General features: G+C 34.7%; 1 protein-coding gene across 5 annotated transcripts in view; it reads right to left on the bottom strand.

The window, feature by feature from the left end:
* Positions 1–17,926, bottom strand: part of LOC148947640 (uncharacterized) — a 388,863-nt gene that overhangs the window by 45,244 nt on the left and 325,693 nt on the right. For 3 of the 5 annotated variants that reach the window (XM_089095335.1, XM_089095336.1, XM_089095337.1), the window contains exon 1: positions 3,679–3,817. Coding sequence is in view for 2 of the 5 variants with exons in the window: in XM_089095338.1 (XP_088951464.1) it covers positions 3,713–3,831 (119 nt within the window). In the remaining 3 variants the exon portion in view is untranslated. Of the gene's footprint in view, positions 1–3,678; positions 3,832–17,926 lie in introns of those variants that run through there. The other 2 variants (XM_089095338.1, XM_089095339.1) reach the window with 1 other exon arrangement.

The following is a 17,926-nucleotide window of genomic DNA, read 5'->3' as shown; positions in this document are numbered from 1 at the left end:
TGGCACAGTGGCGGATCCAAGAGAGGGGCGAGGGGGGCGTGCGCCCCCCAAACGTAGTCTAAAGTAGTGTACTTTACTTCATTAACGGAAGTTTGCGTTAAATAAACTTGTTCCTAACGCAAGTTTATCACATCAACCTATTTTGCCCCCCCCCCTAAAAAATCTGCCCCTGGCATGGCATGGCTTCTACTGTACTCTTCTTAGTTCTGTAGCTTGTCTTTCTATTCTTTTAACATTGTTTCAACTACAATAAACATTTGCGTCTTGATTATTCTACTTTTCACATTTTCACTGCATCTACATTGTTTTCAAATTTGCTACCTAGGCAATCGAAGCTATCGATTTCTACGGCACCAAACATGACTTTCAACTAAAGTGGTACATTCCATCAAAAGCTGGGGCTAAATTATCCCTCCCCAGCAGTTGGTTTGATTGACCTGATACAGAAATTTGAAGGAATCGCCCATAAAAAAGTACCCTTTAAAACTTTATGAACCTTTCTCCCACAGTGAGATCCGTAACTTTCATTCATAAGAGTTGATGCGAGCCCTGCAATGGTATACACAAATGAGTAAGGTCTCAAACTGCTCAACTTTTCCAATAAAGGTTTCTAAACGTCGCTCTTAAACTTACTAGCCATTTCCAAAAGTGCCAAAATGGCACTTTGTTGTGGCACTATCTCTTTTGTTACTTAAAAATACCAACAGAAAAAAAAATTACCCGAATGAACTCGCTTCCAATATACATTTCAGTCTAATACTTGATTCCAATCAAAAGACAATGAATTAGTACGACTACTTTTAATGACTCACGGAAGCAACAAGCTGTTTGAGGATAGCAGAGTTGCGCACACTTCTCCTCCACCCAAATCTATTCAAAGCTTCACTTTTTGCCCCTCTCATCAAGTTCCGATTTCCAATAAATCTTTCCTTATGACCTTTTCTCCACCAATTCAGAGACGACCTGCCTTTTGTTTAGTCGCAGATGGATAGTTGAAAAGCACAATCTTTACCAATGTGTCACCCTTAATACGTAAAACGTATTCTAGCCATCTTAACCTTTATTTTATTATAGCCCTAGAAAGAGGAATCAAGCCAAATTTTTTTGTATCGCTTGTTGTTTGTCATAAGGTCGGTCAAATGGCACAGCATAAATATATTAACAGTAGAGAAAGGTCCTACATTCCCCATTAAACATTTTCGACGCACATCCATCTAGACTTCTCTTCATGACTCCCGCCTTTCACGCACGCACAATGACAAATATTTAGTGCATTACAATGGGATATGGGAGATCTACTGCTCTGAGGCAGACGAATTTTTCATTCCTGAGCGTTTTGATCTATGACATTTCTGAAGAAACTTTTCGCTATTGTTATATATTTATACTGTGGTCAAATTGGCACTAAAAATTATCCTTAGACAATTCCGCTGGAAAAAATTTAACATTAACAAATCTACATCTTCCTTTCGAAGTACTGACGTTTCAGAACAATACTTAAGCGCTTTCATTACCGTAGCTTAACACAGATTTGGTCAAGGAGCAGCTGTGTTGGCCTCCGGTGGCTTGGTGCTGCAGTGAGTTGTTAGTAGTAGTAGTAACAATGTAGACTGTAGCCTCTTGTTTTTACAGACATGAAACACATTTGATAGCGCGTCTAAAGACTCTGAGCCGTGTCGTCACAGCCTAGTTCAGTTGCTACTTGCTACTAGGCATTCAATCAGGTTTTTCCATAGGTATACCCTGATGTGTACATCAGAATCGCGCATGCGGAAGGCGGAGTATGAGTCTTGTGTGGTTCTAAATCTGTTTCACATTTTTTTAACGGAGAGTATAGCCTTTGTCGATACTATATATTCTGTTTACTATGAAGTAGTAATAACATCAAAAATAAAAGTTTATTACAGAACCCTTTATTTTTAAAGGTGGTGTATATTCCAAACAATCTTAAATAATCTGCTGCTATTTGAAAGTTATATTTTTTTTAATAATTACGACTCTATTTTTAATCTCGATTAATTCGGTTATTGCTGTAATCGTTGCAAGGTCACTAAGTGATACACAGTGATATAAGTGAACTGTAATAAGTCGGTGGTTTGGGCCTCTTAAAACCACATTGCATCCCAGCTCAAGATAAATTCACAAATTTAACGTCTATTGGCGATCCTGCACTGTTTCCAACATATAACAATAATCATATAACACCATCATATAATCATATGATATCATAAATAAAATCATACAATTATCATATAATTTTGTTGGTATTCCTTCAGGAGAAAATTACAATATTAGTATTTTTAAGCCATTTATCGAACTGTTATATTTTCTTCTTTCATATACTCTTTTAGAAATTTGGGACCTGAGAGTTGAACGGTCTTAGTATTCGAAAACTCATTCTGGGAAAAACACAATTAAACAATTTGGACGCTCCACAGTTCAGTTAACAAAATTGTAAACAACCTAATTTTTCTTCGGCAGGTAATGATGGTGAGAACAAATAAGCAGGATAGGATACTTTTACTCATAGGTTAATTTTCGCTTCCAGGGAAAGTATTGACGGGGTCAATTTGGAGAAACACCGAATTTTCGTTGCTAAGCTACAGAGAGTTTCACAGAGTCCATACATATACCATTTGAAAGAGCAGAAAAAAATGCGTTAAATGGCCGGAGACCTTTTCGACTTTTGTGCTCCTCTCCTCTAAATAAATTCCTCCATTTGTGCCTCGTCAGATGTCTGACATAAGAAGGAATACAGGCTCAAACACAGGAATTGGGACGCTGGAAATAAAGGCCGGAGGTAGCTTTAATTTCTAGCTGCTAATTTTCGTTCGGATATACCAATCAATCGTAAAACTAGTAGTGCTAATTCCTATTCCATTGAAGATAGTTTTGATAGCCTCAAATGGCATGTAAATTTCTGCACAAGTATAATGCTAGAACAGCATTAATTAATTCTGTAACTGACAAGCTCTAACATATTTATTCACTATATAACCTGTCAGTTTTCTATGACGATTAATTTCCACTTAATGCCAATTTCTATAGAATTAATAATTAATAATTCAGAAATTATATTAATTCAACTAACATAGAATTAATAAATCAGAAAACGTTCAGTAAGGTAAGGTCTTCAGGGGGATTGAGAATAAGAGTATGTTTCTCTGGGGGAAGCCCAAGAAATAAGTATTAAGGCGCAGCATTCAGATTTTGGTAAATTGTAACCGACTTTTATAAAATATTCTTCGGTGTTCTTTTTTGGTGGTATCTTGGAGAAATATAGCCACAGTTATGCATTCTCCTTATGAGACATTTTATTTAATTATTTGGCCTATCGATCAAGGCTGTAGCTTGCAAAATAAAAATGCGTCCTTGCAAATCAACAATATACATAAAAATATACAGCTGCAACCATAATTATGTAATAATATATTAACTTTTAGTTATTATATGTCATGGTTTGTTCTTTACAAAGTTTCAGATATCTGTGGAACCATGATACTGATTGAACTTATAAAACCTCATTTATAAGGAAAGATACCAACCCTCTATGTAATTTCTTGTTATTTACGCCAGTAGATTTTCCTTATCGTTCAAACCAAGGGATGGTAAGTATCCTATATAGAGGTTTCGGCCAAGGCAGTTCACATACAAAAGAAATAAACAATTCAAGAGTACCTGATGGCCCCGGCAATCCAGGTTTTCCATCTGATCATCGACGTCGTTCTGGTCCTTGAACTCCTGGCAGACCTGGAAAACCTTGTTCGCCTTTTGGTCCTGGTAGATCATCAAAACCATTCTCTCCATTGTCTCCCTTCGGTCCAGGAAGTCCTAAAATAATATCTCAAGGTGACAAAAATAGATAAGAAAAAGTCAAAATACTATCACTCAATAACCAAAGGAGTTATATCAAAGCTTCTGACACTAAAAGCTTATCTTATTAAAATGGCAGACAGAGTGTATGCCTGACACCACCTTCTTTGGAGGTGATGCTGGCGGGGCTCTGTGTCCTTATAGACTGTAGTAGAGGGAGAGACTTTGATACCGGATATTATTTCTTCAGATGACATTTCTTTCGTCATGGAATCGAAAAGATGGAAGGAATCCATACATGTCTGACGATTCTATTTTTCCGCAGATGTCAATAAATCATTTTATTATTGAAATAAATAAATCATTTTATTACAGAAAGCAGGATTTCAGGCGTTCTTTTAAATGTCGTTAAACGCAAAACATAGTAATAAATAAGAGGAAAAAACTTACCACCGTCCACCCCTGTTTAACCTATCACAAATTGCCCTATGTTTTTTACAAGTTGCCCAAAAAAACAAGTTTTTTAAACTGAAAGTAAGGAGCGACATAAAATTTAAAACGAATAGAAACTATTCCGTATATGAAATATACATATTCCGTATTTTTTTCTTAGGAGGAGTTGATGTCCCCTGAGTGTTTATTTCAAGGTGTAGGCCTATGGTTGTTTTCTTTGTGCTTTGACTCCCAGGCCTCAGGTATGTTCTCTTTTTAATATTGTATGTTATTTGGCTATTGTTCTCTTTTTCTTTGGGTGTTGCGGATAGTCTGTATTTTTTTTATCCCCCTTGTGTCCCTTGGAGCCCCCCTTGGAACCTTTCGAGTGGAATAAAGATATTATATTTCCATTTTGTGTTTTTTGGTGAATAAAATCCCTGAAAGGGGATGTCCCCTCCTCTACGCTTCGCTCTTTATGCTAAAGTTTTTTTTATTGTTATTAAAAATAGAGTTGTGAGAAACAGTCAAACTTTACCGTAAAGAGCGAAGCGTTGAGGAGGGAACATCCCCTTTCATATACGGAATAATTTCTGTGTTTTAATGTCGCTCCTTAATTTCAGTTAAAAAAATTTGTTTTTTTATTTCATTTCTGAACGTTTTTAAATTAATACAGGTTTTGATTTTGGCTCACCGTATATGAATAATTAAAAACAAATATGTATATTAATTTTACTCTTTTTTGGAAAAGTTGTTTAATTTTATTTACGAACATTTATATTAGTAATAAATATATGTAACTTACGAATTAACTTACGCAACAAACCTCTGTATTAGTATATTTTTATTACTAATATTAGGGGGGTTCACCCCCCTAGTCAATACCTCGCTCTTTACGCTAAAGTTCGAATTTTCTTACAATTCTCTAAGAATGACCCCTTAATCACAAAGACCGTTAATTAGAATAAATAGCTCTTATGAAAGTACTAAAAAAAAAACTTTAGCGTAAAGAGCGAGGTATTGACTAGGGTGCAAACCCAATCACATACGTAATAAGTTTCTGTTCGTTTTAAGTTTTTACGTTGAAAAGTTTTCAGTTGAAAAGTTTTCAGTTGAAAACTTGTTTTTTTTTATTTGATTTCTGATCGTTTTTTTTTAAATAATGCTGAGAAATCTGACCCCTTCATATTTCCCCCTTCATAGCAATTCCCTTCCCCGATGAAAACTTCCACCTTGGAAAGATCCTCCCACGTAGCCCCCGACCCCCCCCCCCCACTCAACTACCAGAAAAAATTCCCCCTGAAAACGTCTGTATACTTCCCAATAACCAATACTGTATGCAAACCACAGTTTATATAATTAGCAGTAAATTTACCGCAAATGATTTCTGGCTCTTCATTCTCGGTGCGAACAAAAAGCTCCTCCCACTTATTTGTGCACTTATTGTCCACTTATTGGTGAGCCGGTCAAGTGGTTTTGTCAGTACTTGTTCTGTAGGTGATTATGCTTTGTCTACCCGTGAAAAGATCTAATGTCGCTTATGTTTATACGTTTTCTGGAGCATCGCACTCCGGTCCGGGTTTTTATAATGGGTGAGATAGGGAATGATCATACTGGATAATTATATAAACTGTGATGTAAACATTGGGCAAAGTTCATAACTTGCAGCCCTTCTGCCGGGGACTGTGGGGAATTAAGTCATCCTCAAAGACAAAGTTATTATATTTTTCGACCATGCTGAACAAAATAACTATCTCAAAATTTTGATCGAGCGACTTTAGGAAAAAATGAGCGTGGGAGGGGGCCTAGTTGCCTCCCATTTTTTGGTCACATAAAAATAGCACTAGAACTTTTAATTTCCGTTTGAATGAGCCCTCCTGTGATATTCTAGGACCACTGGGTCGATAAAATCACTCCTGGAAAAACAATAACAAATAAACAAACAAATAAACACGCATCCGTGATCTTTCTTCTGGCAAAAAATACAAAATTGCACATTTTTGCAGATAGGAGCTTAAAACCTCTTCAGTAGGGTTCTCTGATATGCTGAATCTGATGGTGTAATTTTCATTAAGGCTCTATGAATTTTAGGGGATGTTTCCCCTTTTTTCGAAAATTTATATATTTGAAATCAGCATAAAAATCTGATTCTTTTGATGTATCTATTGGTATCAAAATTCCTTTTTTTAGATTTTCGGTTACTACTGAGCTGGATCGCTCCTTACTTACATTTTGGTCCCACGAACTGTTTGAAACAGCTTTCCTGAGTTCAGTTGTATGTCCATTGTATATTTCCGGTGTTATATAAGATTTCTCAGAAATCAACCGCATTTTGGAATTAATAAATAAATAAATATCACCAAAAGGCGGTATATGATCGTGGAAAAACTTTTTATAACAATGGAAGACCTTCGGTGTTCAAAATTGTGAAGCTTATTCTAATCGATTATTCTCTGACAAAGAAAAAACTATCCCCAGTCCAAACAACTATTGAAATATTGTTATTTTCTATGTACAACATGTTGGTGTTACGATACTTAATTTTCAAATATCAACATTAGCAATATGTACCCCATAATTTACCCGCAATTTTAAAATGAACCATTAAACATAAATAGGATTTGGAAGTGAAAAAAAACTGACGTAGCACAACGTGAATAATGTCAGTAATAAATAAAGCATAGACATTCTTCTCACACCTCCAGAAAGCAATAAAGTTAATGTAGCAATACTGAGTTTATTTTATTAAATTGCTTAAGACATTAAATCCCACTCAGTGTGAAGAGAATCCACATAACACCTAACCAAATTAGCGAAGCCGATGTAAAGTAAGCAATAAACCTATTTACACCTATACTTGGATATAAAAAGTCATTAAGAGTGTATTCTGTTCTCTTATGGTAAAACTGTATGTTTTGATTGTGTATTCCAGTACTTGGCATTTGACAAAACAAATCTAGAATTTTCATGTTTTTAGAAGAAAGCAAAACTTCTAAAAGGAACAGGTTTTTCTTCGAAAACTAAAATAAGAAAAACGTTTAAAATGTTTGTATGTAGCCGAATAACGTAACTGTAATTACAGTAGCCTATAAGTGAGTATGGTCAGTAGTGCTTGAGACTACTGAACCGAAACAATCTTTGTCCTAACTACAGACGGCATTCCCTATTTCTTCTAAGGTTAGGAGATTTTACCTCTGCCAGTGCCAATGTGACTAGTGAATCAGGAACCATTAGACCCATCTTCCTCACTTTCTTATTAGTTTTTGGAAGATACAAGAAGTGCCCTTTTCATTCGGTTCAGGTGATATACCCCCATCTGTTTGGTAAGACGGGAAATACTAAAATTTAAATTTTACCAAAGACCGAGATTTAAATATTCTTTTATCAGATATCCTTAATGGATTTCACAATGAAGTCGAAATTGATTCGGTGTTCTTTATCTCGAACTGAAATAATAAGAATCAAATGTACTTATAAAAAAAAACAGTGGAAAAGAAACTCATAAAAAATGGGTAAATTGGAAAGAAAATATATCCAATATTTGCATGGCGCACACTCCTCCTCCACTCAAATCTATTCAAAGCTCTACTCCTTACCCCCTCCCATAGAATTCCGATTTCCTTTATATCTTAACGTGTGAACTATTTCGACTCCATTCCAAGACAACCTGTATTTTGTTTGGCCCCAGATATAGGGCCAAAAAGAACCATCTTTGGCAGTGTGTCTTCCTTCATCCATAAAACCTGTCCTAGCCATCTCAATCTTTCTTTCTTTATAGTCCTAGAAAGGCAGCTTGTTTCATGCAGCCTGTTCGTTGACATACGGACGGTCAAACCGGTATATAAATCTCTCTGAAGAAAATTACTCTTGAAAACATTTAACAAATCTTCCTCTGCCTTTCGAAGCCCTCATTTTCAAAACCATATTTGACCACTTTCGTTATCTAGACTTTCAATATTCTAATCTTGGTTCGATGACTCATCTTCCCATTCTTCCAAACTTGTTTCCAACTTTTAAAACTTTACCCAGGGCATCTCAAAGTCTGATAAATACCATCATGCTGAGCAACTTGCTTCCTACTGAAACCAAGCTAATGCCTCTATAATTACCACACACACTCTTGTTACCTTTCATATAAAGCGCTTTGATTAAAGTTTTTCTAAAATCACTAAGTACTTCTCCATTTAAAAAAAACAAACCTATTCATAATCCTTTATCACTATCTTCGCAATCAGTAAACTCAAAAAAATCTCAATTACCACACTATCACTACCTGAGACCTTATTATTTTCTAGTCCTTTTAGCACTGCCTCTAACTGCTCTTCGCAAATAAATCTTTCTTCACTTCCAAATTGTAAAGTGATCTTTTGTTCTTTTCTGTATCATTTCCTACAGCCTTATAACGGCTTAGCATTATCAAAATGTTCAGCCCATCTCTCTTTAACACTTTGCTTACCGCCCCATTTTTGTACAGTAAAATCTCTTCTGCATAGCTAATTTTCGAATTTCCGGAATTAAGGTTCTTAAGGTTCGTTGCATTTAAAAATGGTTTAAATCAAGATGACTTTTCAAAGGTTACAACAATTGCAAAAGAACCGGTTGAACTTAAAAAGATACAGCAAATCAAGTGTGCATCCCGGATTTATTTCGGGTGGGGGGAGGGGGAGGAGAGTTCAAGCCTTGTAACTTCCCTTAGATACGGCCGTGCTGCAAATAATAGACCTAGTTTAAGTACATAGTTATTCGTAAAAAAAATCTTTAAACTTAAAAGCTTTTTCGTTCCTTTTATTAACTCAAGTTTTCTCAGAGAAATTTAAGAAATCTTTGTAGCTTTTCAAATTAAGTAAAATACATATAATATGCGACAATTTCTCGGATATCTTTCCTGTGTTAAGATACAACATTCGTTAAAAAAAATGTCTCCTGAGCCCAGATAGGCTGAATTAAATAAAATTAAATAATAATACACGACCAGAAAAACACGGAAATGAAAACAGATGAAAACGGAAATGAAACAAATAGTTCCTATTGTTGATTTAATTTTTATTTTCGAGAATTTTCAGCCAGCAGTGACATTTTTTTAATTGTCTTAATTTTCGGTCAACAATCGTCTGATAGAAGAAGGTCAGCTTTGAAGATGTTGGTCCTTCAACTCCTCTTTGGGAATGTAAAAAGTACTGTCTAAGGTACCTTTGATATCAAAGAAAAGGCAAAGTGTAAACTTCATCTTTTTATTTTCTTCCACTGTTTAAGAAAATTAAATCAAGTCTCGTCCCTATTTTATAAAGTCTAAACTGACTACTTCTTCTCATTTTCTTAACATCCCAATACAATATTTTGCTATCATGCCGTGTGGCTACATCTTCCAGATCCTTGTTCAATCATTAGTTACAGTAAGCGGAGTGAAACCTGGTGGATATCCAGTTTTGACTAAGCTAAGTCTGCTAGCTACTGGTAGATAATCTCTCTAAGCATAATAATCTTGAGAAAGTCCCAATTAAGGTAACCAATTATAGTAGAAATACAATTTTTAAGAGGAGACATAGAAGCTACCCGATGCTATTAATTGATCATTGGCTAGATTCATTAAATGATATGTATATAACCCTAACTAATGCAGCACACAGAGCATCATGGAGCAGTGACAGGGAGCAGTGTATTTAAGTTTTGTTTACACGTTTTTTTATTAAATAAACCCAATCGAACTTTGAAAACTTGGACACCATTTGGTGATAGTCCAGCTGTGTCATCTAACCTACTTTACGGTCTAAAATTGACAAAATTTTGAGAGAAAAAAAATTACTTTCAGTTTTTAGTGGCAACACTGATAAACTCTAGGCTCGTAAAGAAAACATATTGGAACACCTGTTCACACATTTCACTCATCATTCCATATTGGTTTCTTACAGACAAACTAAAGGTACATGTCAATTCATCGACTTACGGTAAATAACATACAGCTAATTATCGCCCTCTCAAATGTGCACACACCTAGCCTAGAGTTCTTATTTATGTAGATCTTGAATGATGCATACTGCGAGCTTTAACGTAAAGGCAGTAAATCCGTCAGTACTTCAGTACAGTCCGCGAAGTAGGCTACCGCAATCTTCGTGATTTATAAAGACTCGACTCAAGTCAACTTTCATAGAGGCAATTTAAGAGAATTTCATTTGGATACGGATTTAAATTGTTTTTGGCTGCAAGGAATTATGCACAAGTCTTTTTTTTTAACTTTAAAAAATTGATTTCTAGGGATACTTCCTTAAAAGCCAAGGATGACAGTGAAACAAAAATAAATTATCCTATATAAGAGGATGTCCGGCTTAAGGTTGAACATGAACTAAAGTCAAGCTATGGGTAACCAGCCAAGAAAAAAGTGATTCGACCATAATTAAAGGTCGTTATAACTGTCATACAAAAACATTTCAAGAAAAAATGCACAAAAAGACACCGAAGAATTGACAATTTAAATTAAACTGCTAGTTCTAACGAAGTCTACTGTTTCAACAGCTCAAGTCAAACCATTTTTATTGCATTTGACTGTACAAATGAACAATGAAATAAAAATGTTAAATATGAAATTTACCCAATCTAGCTCATGTCCATCGCTTAGCATTCAGGCCTGGACAAATAAAGCCCAGATAGTCAGACCCTAACGCTCGAATCTGAACACTGAAGTAAAAAAAAAAAAAAATTCCAAATTTTGTCTAATAATTAGTTAAAAATTTGCATTCTGAACCCCTTCCAATAATCCACAGACCTTATATGAGGGGGTCACTATGCATTGAAAATAGTGAAAAATGAAATTTGCTCATAATATTGGACTGAGATGCGGCAATTAATTTATAATTTTTGTAATGTTTTTTGTGCCGACGGGCACCCCCTCCCCGCCTAACCTGACGAGAGAAGCTTGAATTTATTATTAAATATGAAATGTTGAATATTTAAATATGAAATGTTAAATATGAAACTGAAAATTTTCAGTTTCCCAGTTTGCATTTCAATGTGATTTTTGTTGTTTCTTGTTCCATGCCTTTTTCTTCAGCTGTTCAGGGTCATTTGTCATCTCGTGTAATTTTTCACGTGCTATAGATACTAAAAATTAATTTATTCTTCCTGGTAATTCTTCATAAACTCACACACGCTAAACTAACGCATTCCTTCATTCCGTTGTAATTTTGCTTTTTCTTCTAACCGCAGATTTCGTTGTGCAACATTTTCGTTTACAATTCAATTTGATTTTTGCTGTTTCTTATTCCATGCCGTTTATTTAGCTGTTCGGAGTCGTTTTTCAATTTTTGTAGTTTTGCATGCTTCATAGATACAAAAACGATACTACCAACCCTGGGGAAAAAATTACGTAAATTTTGCTCTTTGAATGTATATAAATGTGGCGTCACTCACATGAATTTTTTTTTGGCATGAATTCAATTCTTCTTTCTTGTTTATCCTTCACTGACGCCAAATTAACTCCGTTCCGCTCCAGGATTGTTAAGAAATTCAGGCGTGAATTCATCTTCTCCTTCCTGTGTATCTTTGCAGAAGTTAAAATAACACTTCTTCATCCTAGGGTGAAAATCAGCAATATCAATGAAATAAGTAATTCTGGCCTGAAACAAAATCCTTCTTCCTGTTTATCCTTGTCAGACTCACACGCTAAACCAACAGGCTCCTTCATAGTATTGTAATTTTGCATTTTTTTTCTAACAGCATATTTTGTTGTGCAACGTTTTCCTTTGCAATTCAGTGTGATTTTTGCTCTTTCTTTTTCTATGCCCTTTTCATTAGCTGTTCACAGTTATTTGTCATCTTTTGTAATTTTGCTTGCGTCATAGATACTAAAAACGGTACGTCCACTCTTATGGGGAAAATGATACAATTTATGCTCTTGAAATGTATTCTTAAATATGACGTCATTCATATGATTTTTTTTTCTCAAAAAAGGCTCTTAATGACTCTTAAAACTCGTGACCTATCTAGATCGTTTTTCCAGGTCAGAAAGTTCCATGTCCCCAATTTCAAAAAAATATGTAGCCGTTTTGAAGAAAAATTTATAAATAAATATATACACAGTTCGTTCAAAGAGAGTATATATATATATATATATATATATATATATATATATATATATATATATATATATATATATATATATATATATATATATACACACATATATATATATAAATATACATATATATATATATATATATATATATATATATATATATATATATATATATATATATATATATATATATATATATATATATACATATATATATATACATATATATATATATATATATATATATATATATATATATATATATATATATATATATATATATATATATATATATATATATATATATATATATATATATATATATATATATATATATATATATATATATATATATATATATATATATATATATATATATATATATCCTGACCTATTTAGATCGTTTTTGTGGCCAGTCATCACTGTTCTTTGTTTTCCAGCCATAGATTTCATTGTTCATTTTGTTCTCGCTGTCGCTTGTCTTCTAACAGCACAATTCTTTGTTCTTCACTTTAATTTTTTGACACGTTCTGATACTCTTTTTCATGTGTCTGCCAACAGTACAATTCCTTGTTCTTCACTCACTTTCATTTTGATATGTTCTCATTCATGCTGCCGCTTGTAATTCTCGCTGTCGCTTATCTTCTAACCACATATTTCTTTGTCCTCGCTACCACATATCTTCTAAACACATATCTCTTTGTTCTTTGTTTTCATTTTCGATTCGTTCTGAACATCGGTGTTATATTTCTTGTAACCGTATTTTCTTGTTCTTCAGTTTTGTTTTTGACTCGTTGTAACTCTCGCTGCTATTTATCTTTTAACCACATATTTCTTTATTCTTCAATTTTGTTTTTGACTTATAGTAATTGTCTTTTTCGCAAGTATTCTAACCACTTATTTCTTTAATCTTTATTTTCGTTTATCCTTTACTTCAGACAGTTTTTCAATGCCTTAGCTGCTCAGATTGGTCTTGTGACAGACATTTGATGGTCTAGGTCGCTATTTTCACCCGTGAATTTACATTTCACAGGTCGTCATCTTGATCTTGTCTCTTTTGATGGTCCAGTTTGTTCATTTCGAGCAATTGTTAATTTACATTTTTGTCCTATGGGTATTATGAAAAAGCCTTCTATATTTAAAGAATAACAACAAAATTCAATGCATATCGAAACTTATTTCGATTATTAAAATAAGTTCATTTCATGGTTTTAGATTTGTCAAAAGTTTAGCTGTCATTCGGCAATTTCAAACTTGAAATATTACCAGAACATAAGAAACCATTAATCACATTATACTGAGTATTCCACTTGATGTCATGGAATAGAAGTGATTGTCTTTCAAAGAACAATAGAGACCATTGCAGACTGAAAAATCAAGCGATCAAAATACAATATTTCTATTTTTATCGTAAGAGCACCTGGAAGTTTTTAGGTGTACTGGGAAATAAGAAAGATAAAAGGATGCATAAGTATTGCTGTGGTACTAGGGAATAGAAGGGGTCATTTATATATGCATGATGGATGTCTGTGGCCTCTGTTACTTTTAGGCAACGGAACATCTCCCAAGGGCGAATGAGAGACAAGGAGGTAATACCACCCCCTCCCTGAAGCAAGAGGACATAAAAAAGTATTAAAATAGAAAACGATAAACATTCCCGTTTAAATATTGGTAAAAAAATATTTTTGTTCCACTTGTCCCCCCCTCCCGCCTGGAAATTTCCTATTGACACTAATGGCCTCTCCCCGTGAAAGATGTAACGATATACAAATACATATACTTTTCTTTGTTATACAATAGCTAATGACTCTTAAAAATGTTTATATGAATTGCACATATTTTTGCCAAAAACATTATCACTAATCTTTTCTAAAAAATGAGTTAAGTAAAAAATGAGCTAGCTAAAAACTTCAAAGGATAAGAGTAACTTCATTTTAGGCCCTACATCCTTGGTTTCAAGCCCGTGATTTCACCAAAACTATCGGGAACCGGGCCGAAAATATTTTTACCTTCAAGTCTGTCTATTAAGAAATATTGTAACAGTGACTTCAAATTGGCTAAGTCGGAGTCCGAGATATTCCCCCATCGAATATTCCCCCAAAAAAATTCACCCAGGCAGAAAGTGCCCCTCGCCCGCGGAACATTCTCTCCAAAAAGTTCCCATCCGCAGAAAATTCACCCCGACAATTCTTCCTTGAATTCTATAGAAGAAACTTAGGAGAGGGCTCATTCGACTGGAAACATGAAAGTCTTAGTGTCCTTTTCAAAGGCCTAAAACTACTGGAGGGCAATCAGCCTCCCTCTCGGCTCCTTGTCAGCTATCGGACCCTCCTCTAACCCTATAATACCGAATAAAAGTTTGAGATATCTCTTTTGTCTAAAAACTTCGAAATGTCTAAAAAGTTTGCCTTCAGGATTGATATCACCCCTACAGTCAAGATGTTAACCTTTATTTCACCCTGCAATGATAGTTCAATCCCTAGAAACACGAAAAAAAAACGAGTTAGGATAAATAAAATGTAAAAACAAATAATTCAGGATATTCAGCACCACATATTCTGCCTTTATTTTGAATTAAATAAAAAAAAAAACAAACTATATTTTGAATTAAAGTGTTTGATTTTGAAGCTTGGCCAGGGTCAATCTAGAGTTCATCCATACACAAAGTTCTTGGTACAGAATTAAATAAAAAAAACAAGTTTTTTCAATTGGAAGTAAGGAGTAACATTAAAACTCAAAACGAACAGAAATTGCTCCGTATATGAAGCGGTTGCCTCCTCCTCAATACCTTTCTCTTCACAGTAAAGTTTTTAGCAGTTTAAAAAAAAACAACCTCCATTCTAATAAAACGACAATTTTCTTTCAGGAGTCGTTCTTTAAAAATTGGGGCAAACAGTCAAACTTTAGCGTAAAGAGCAAGATATTGAGGAGGGGAGGGGGTGATACCTTCATATACGGAATAATTTCTGTTCGTTTTGAGTTTTAATGTTGCTCGTTACTTTCAGTTAAAAAAAACTTTTTATATTTAATTTCTGATTGTTTTTCAAATAATACCGGTAAATCTGGTTCGCCCTCCATGAAAAATTCCCTCTCCTTACGGGAAACTCCTCCGTGGACAGTTCCTCCCCCTTAAAATTCCTTCGCACAATTTGATTTTCGATGAAAATGCCCCCTCCGTAAAATTTCTTGCAGAAGATTCAGCCTGAAAAATTCTCCTTACTATACTTGTATTTGAAAAAAGACTACAAGTTCTAATCGTTTTTCCGATCACTCCGGGAAAATATTCCCTGGACAATTCTCCCGGGATATCTCCACATACAAAACCGAGTAGGCAAAGAGAATGTAAGACAAATAAAAATAACTTCGTATAAGAATCCTGTCAAATCCCCCCAGTTTAAAATTTCTCCGCGAAAGTTCACCCGTGGAAATTTCCATCTACACGAAAATTCTCCCCGTGGAAGCTCACCCCAAGCACAAAATCCCCCATCCAAAAAATGTCTACATACATCCCAGTAACAAATACTAGACGTAAACAATGGGCAAATTTTATAACTTGAAGACCTATCCCCAGGGACCGGGCGGTCATGTTATCTCCAAAGGGAAAATTTTGGGATTTTTAAACTATGCTGAACAAAATGTCTATCTCAGAATTTTGATCGGATGATTTTCGGGAAAACTGGGGCATGTGGGGGGGGGGGGGGTAGTTGCTCTCCAATCTTCTTGATTACTTAAAAAGGACACTAGAACTTGAACTTTTACTTTCAGTTCAAGTGAGGCCTTTCCCGATGCTTTAGGACCGTTGGTTCATAACGATAACCCCTGAAAAATAAATACGCATCCGTAATTGATCTTTGTTCTGACAAAAAATACAATATTTCACATTTTTGAAGATATGAGCTTAATACGTCTAGAGTAGGGTTCTCTGATACGTTGAATCTGATGAAGTGATTTTCATTTAGGTGCTTTAACTTTTAGGGATTAGGGAGCGTTTCCTCCCTTTTTCGAAAATCAGGCAAATTCTTTCAGGCTCGTCCCTTTTATGGCTAACACTAAGGTTAATTAATCTTATATATTTGGAATCAGCAGAATAAGCCTATTCTTTTGATATATTTATTGATACCAAAATTCCGTTTTCTAGAGTTTCGATTATTAAGCAGCCGTGTCACTTTTCACTTACAGTTCGTTACCACGGACTGTTTGATATTGGTAGAATATTCCAAAATTTCTTCTTTACCTCATTATTTTTATTTATCACTTTCTCTGTGACCGCTTAATTTTACATGTGGGCGCTTTTCCAAGGAATAGAATTTTCCATGGGGGAGTTTTTCAAGGATGGGGGGATTTTCTTGGGGAAATTTTTCACAAAGGAAACTTTACAGGGGGAATTGTTGATGCAAAAATTTCTGGAGGGAGTTATCCACGAGGGAGGTTTCCATGGGGAGTGCACCTACCATCGGCTAAGTCAGCCCAATTGACTCGTTTGCTTAAGATCCACCAGAATCTAAACTTGATTCTTTGGTGGATTATTTTTAGCTGACCGGTCATAAACCAGTTTATATTCTTACGGTGGCTTGTATTATGGAATGGTAACATGGAACAGCTACAACAGAGAACGAGATTCTAGAATTTTCTATGTTAGGTGACAGCCGTGTGTACTTCACAGTGCAATGAAATATGCAATAGTTCTCACCACGAAGTGTCACAGCCCTTTTGTGTCACAGAATTGAAAAATTAATCAGTTATCCTTCACTGACTGTTGATCTGCACATGCAAAGAGGGGCGCCATTACTTTTGGGGTCGAGAGACAATCATCATACATCATACATCACATACATCATAAAATTCTTATTGAGGGTCCAGGAAACAAAAGCACCTCAATAGATAGAATTTTATATTTATGATAAATTTATAGTGTAGTAACTTTTCTGCCGCAATGCTGAAAAGAAATTTGAGCGTAGCCTATACTTAGAATGTACATTTGCACTCTAGCCTATATATAATCAAACGTGCATTTTGCATTGTTGGCTTGTTTATTGCCTTTTGGTCCTTGGAAGATTCTACAACACTTAAACAAGATACACAAGCTTCTTAAAAGACAGAAATATATTATATACACCGTTTCAATATTCTATTTAAATGTTCGGTACTCTCGTACAATCCAGAACACACTCGAGAAGTTCGCTGAATGTAATATCAAAGAAAACTGATTTCATAGCTATAAAGATAAATGACGCGTCACAGAATACATTGGACTTGTCTAATTTGGACTATATATTTGCCCATTAGGGGGTTGGGGGGGGGGCGGGAAAGGATAGGTTACTTTACCCCGACCCCCCTAATATGCAAATATATAGCCCAACTTATATTATTATATAAACTAAAGTATTGTATGAACTAAGTATTTCATTATGGTTAACCTAACATCACTTCTCGAGTGTTTTCTGGATTGTATGGGAGTACCAAATGTTCATTTCGAAGCAGAGCAGACATAAGTTACGAGCGAATTATGACTTTTAAAAATGCAATTGATCTTTGCCACAATTTCCTCTGAAATGGCTTGCTTGACAGATATATTTATACGCCTAATGCAATTTAAAACTTTGAAATACAGCC

This window comes from Artemia sp. Qi Xiang Cuo, chromosome 10 (genome assembly GCF_049724085.1).
Source record: "Artemia sp. Qi Xiang Cuo chromosome 10, ASM4972408v1, whole genome shotgun sequence".
NCBI lineage: Eukaryota > Metazoa > Arthropoda > Branchiopoda > Anostraca > Artemiidae > Artemia > Artemia sp. Qi Xiang Cuo.
This window is presented reverse-complemented; position numbering and strand designations above follow the sequence as displayed.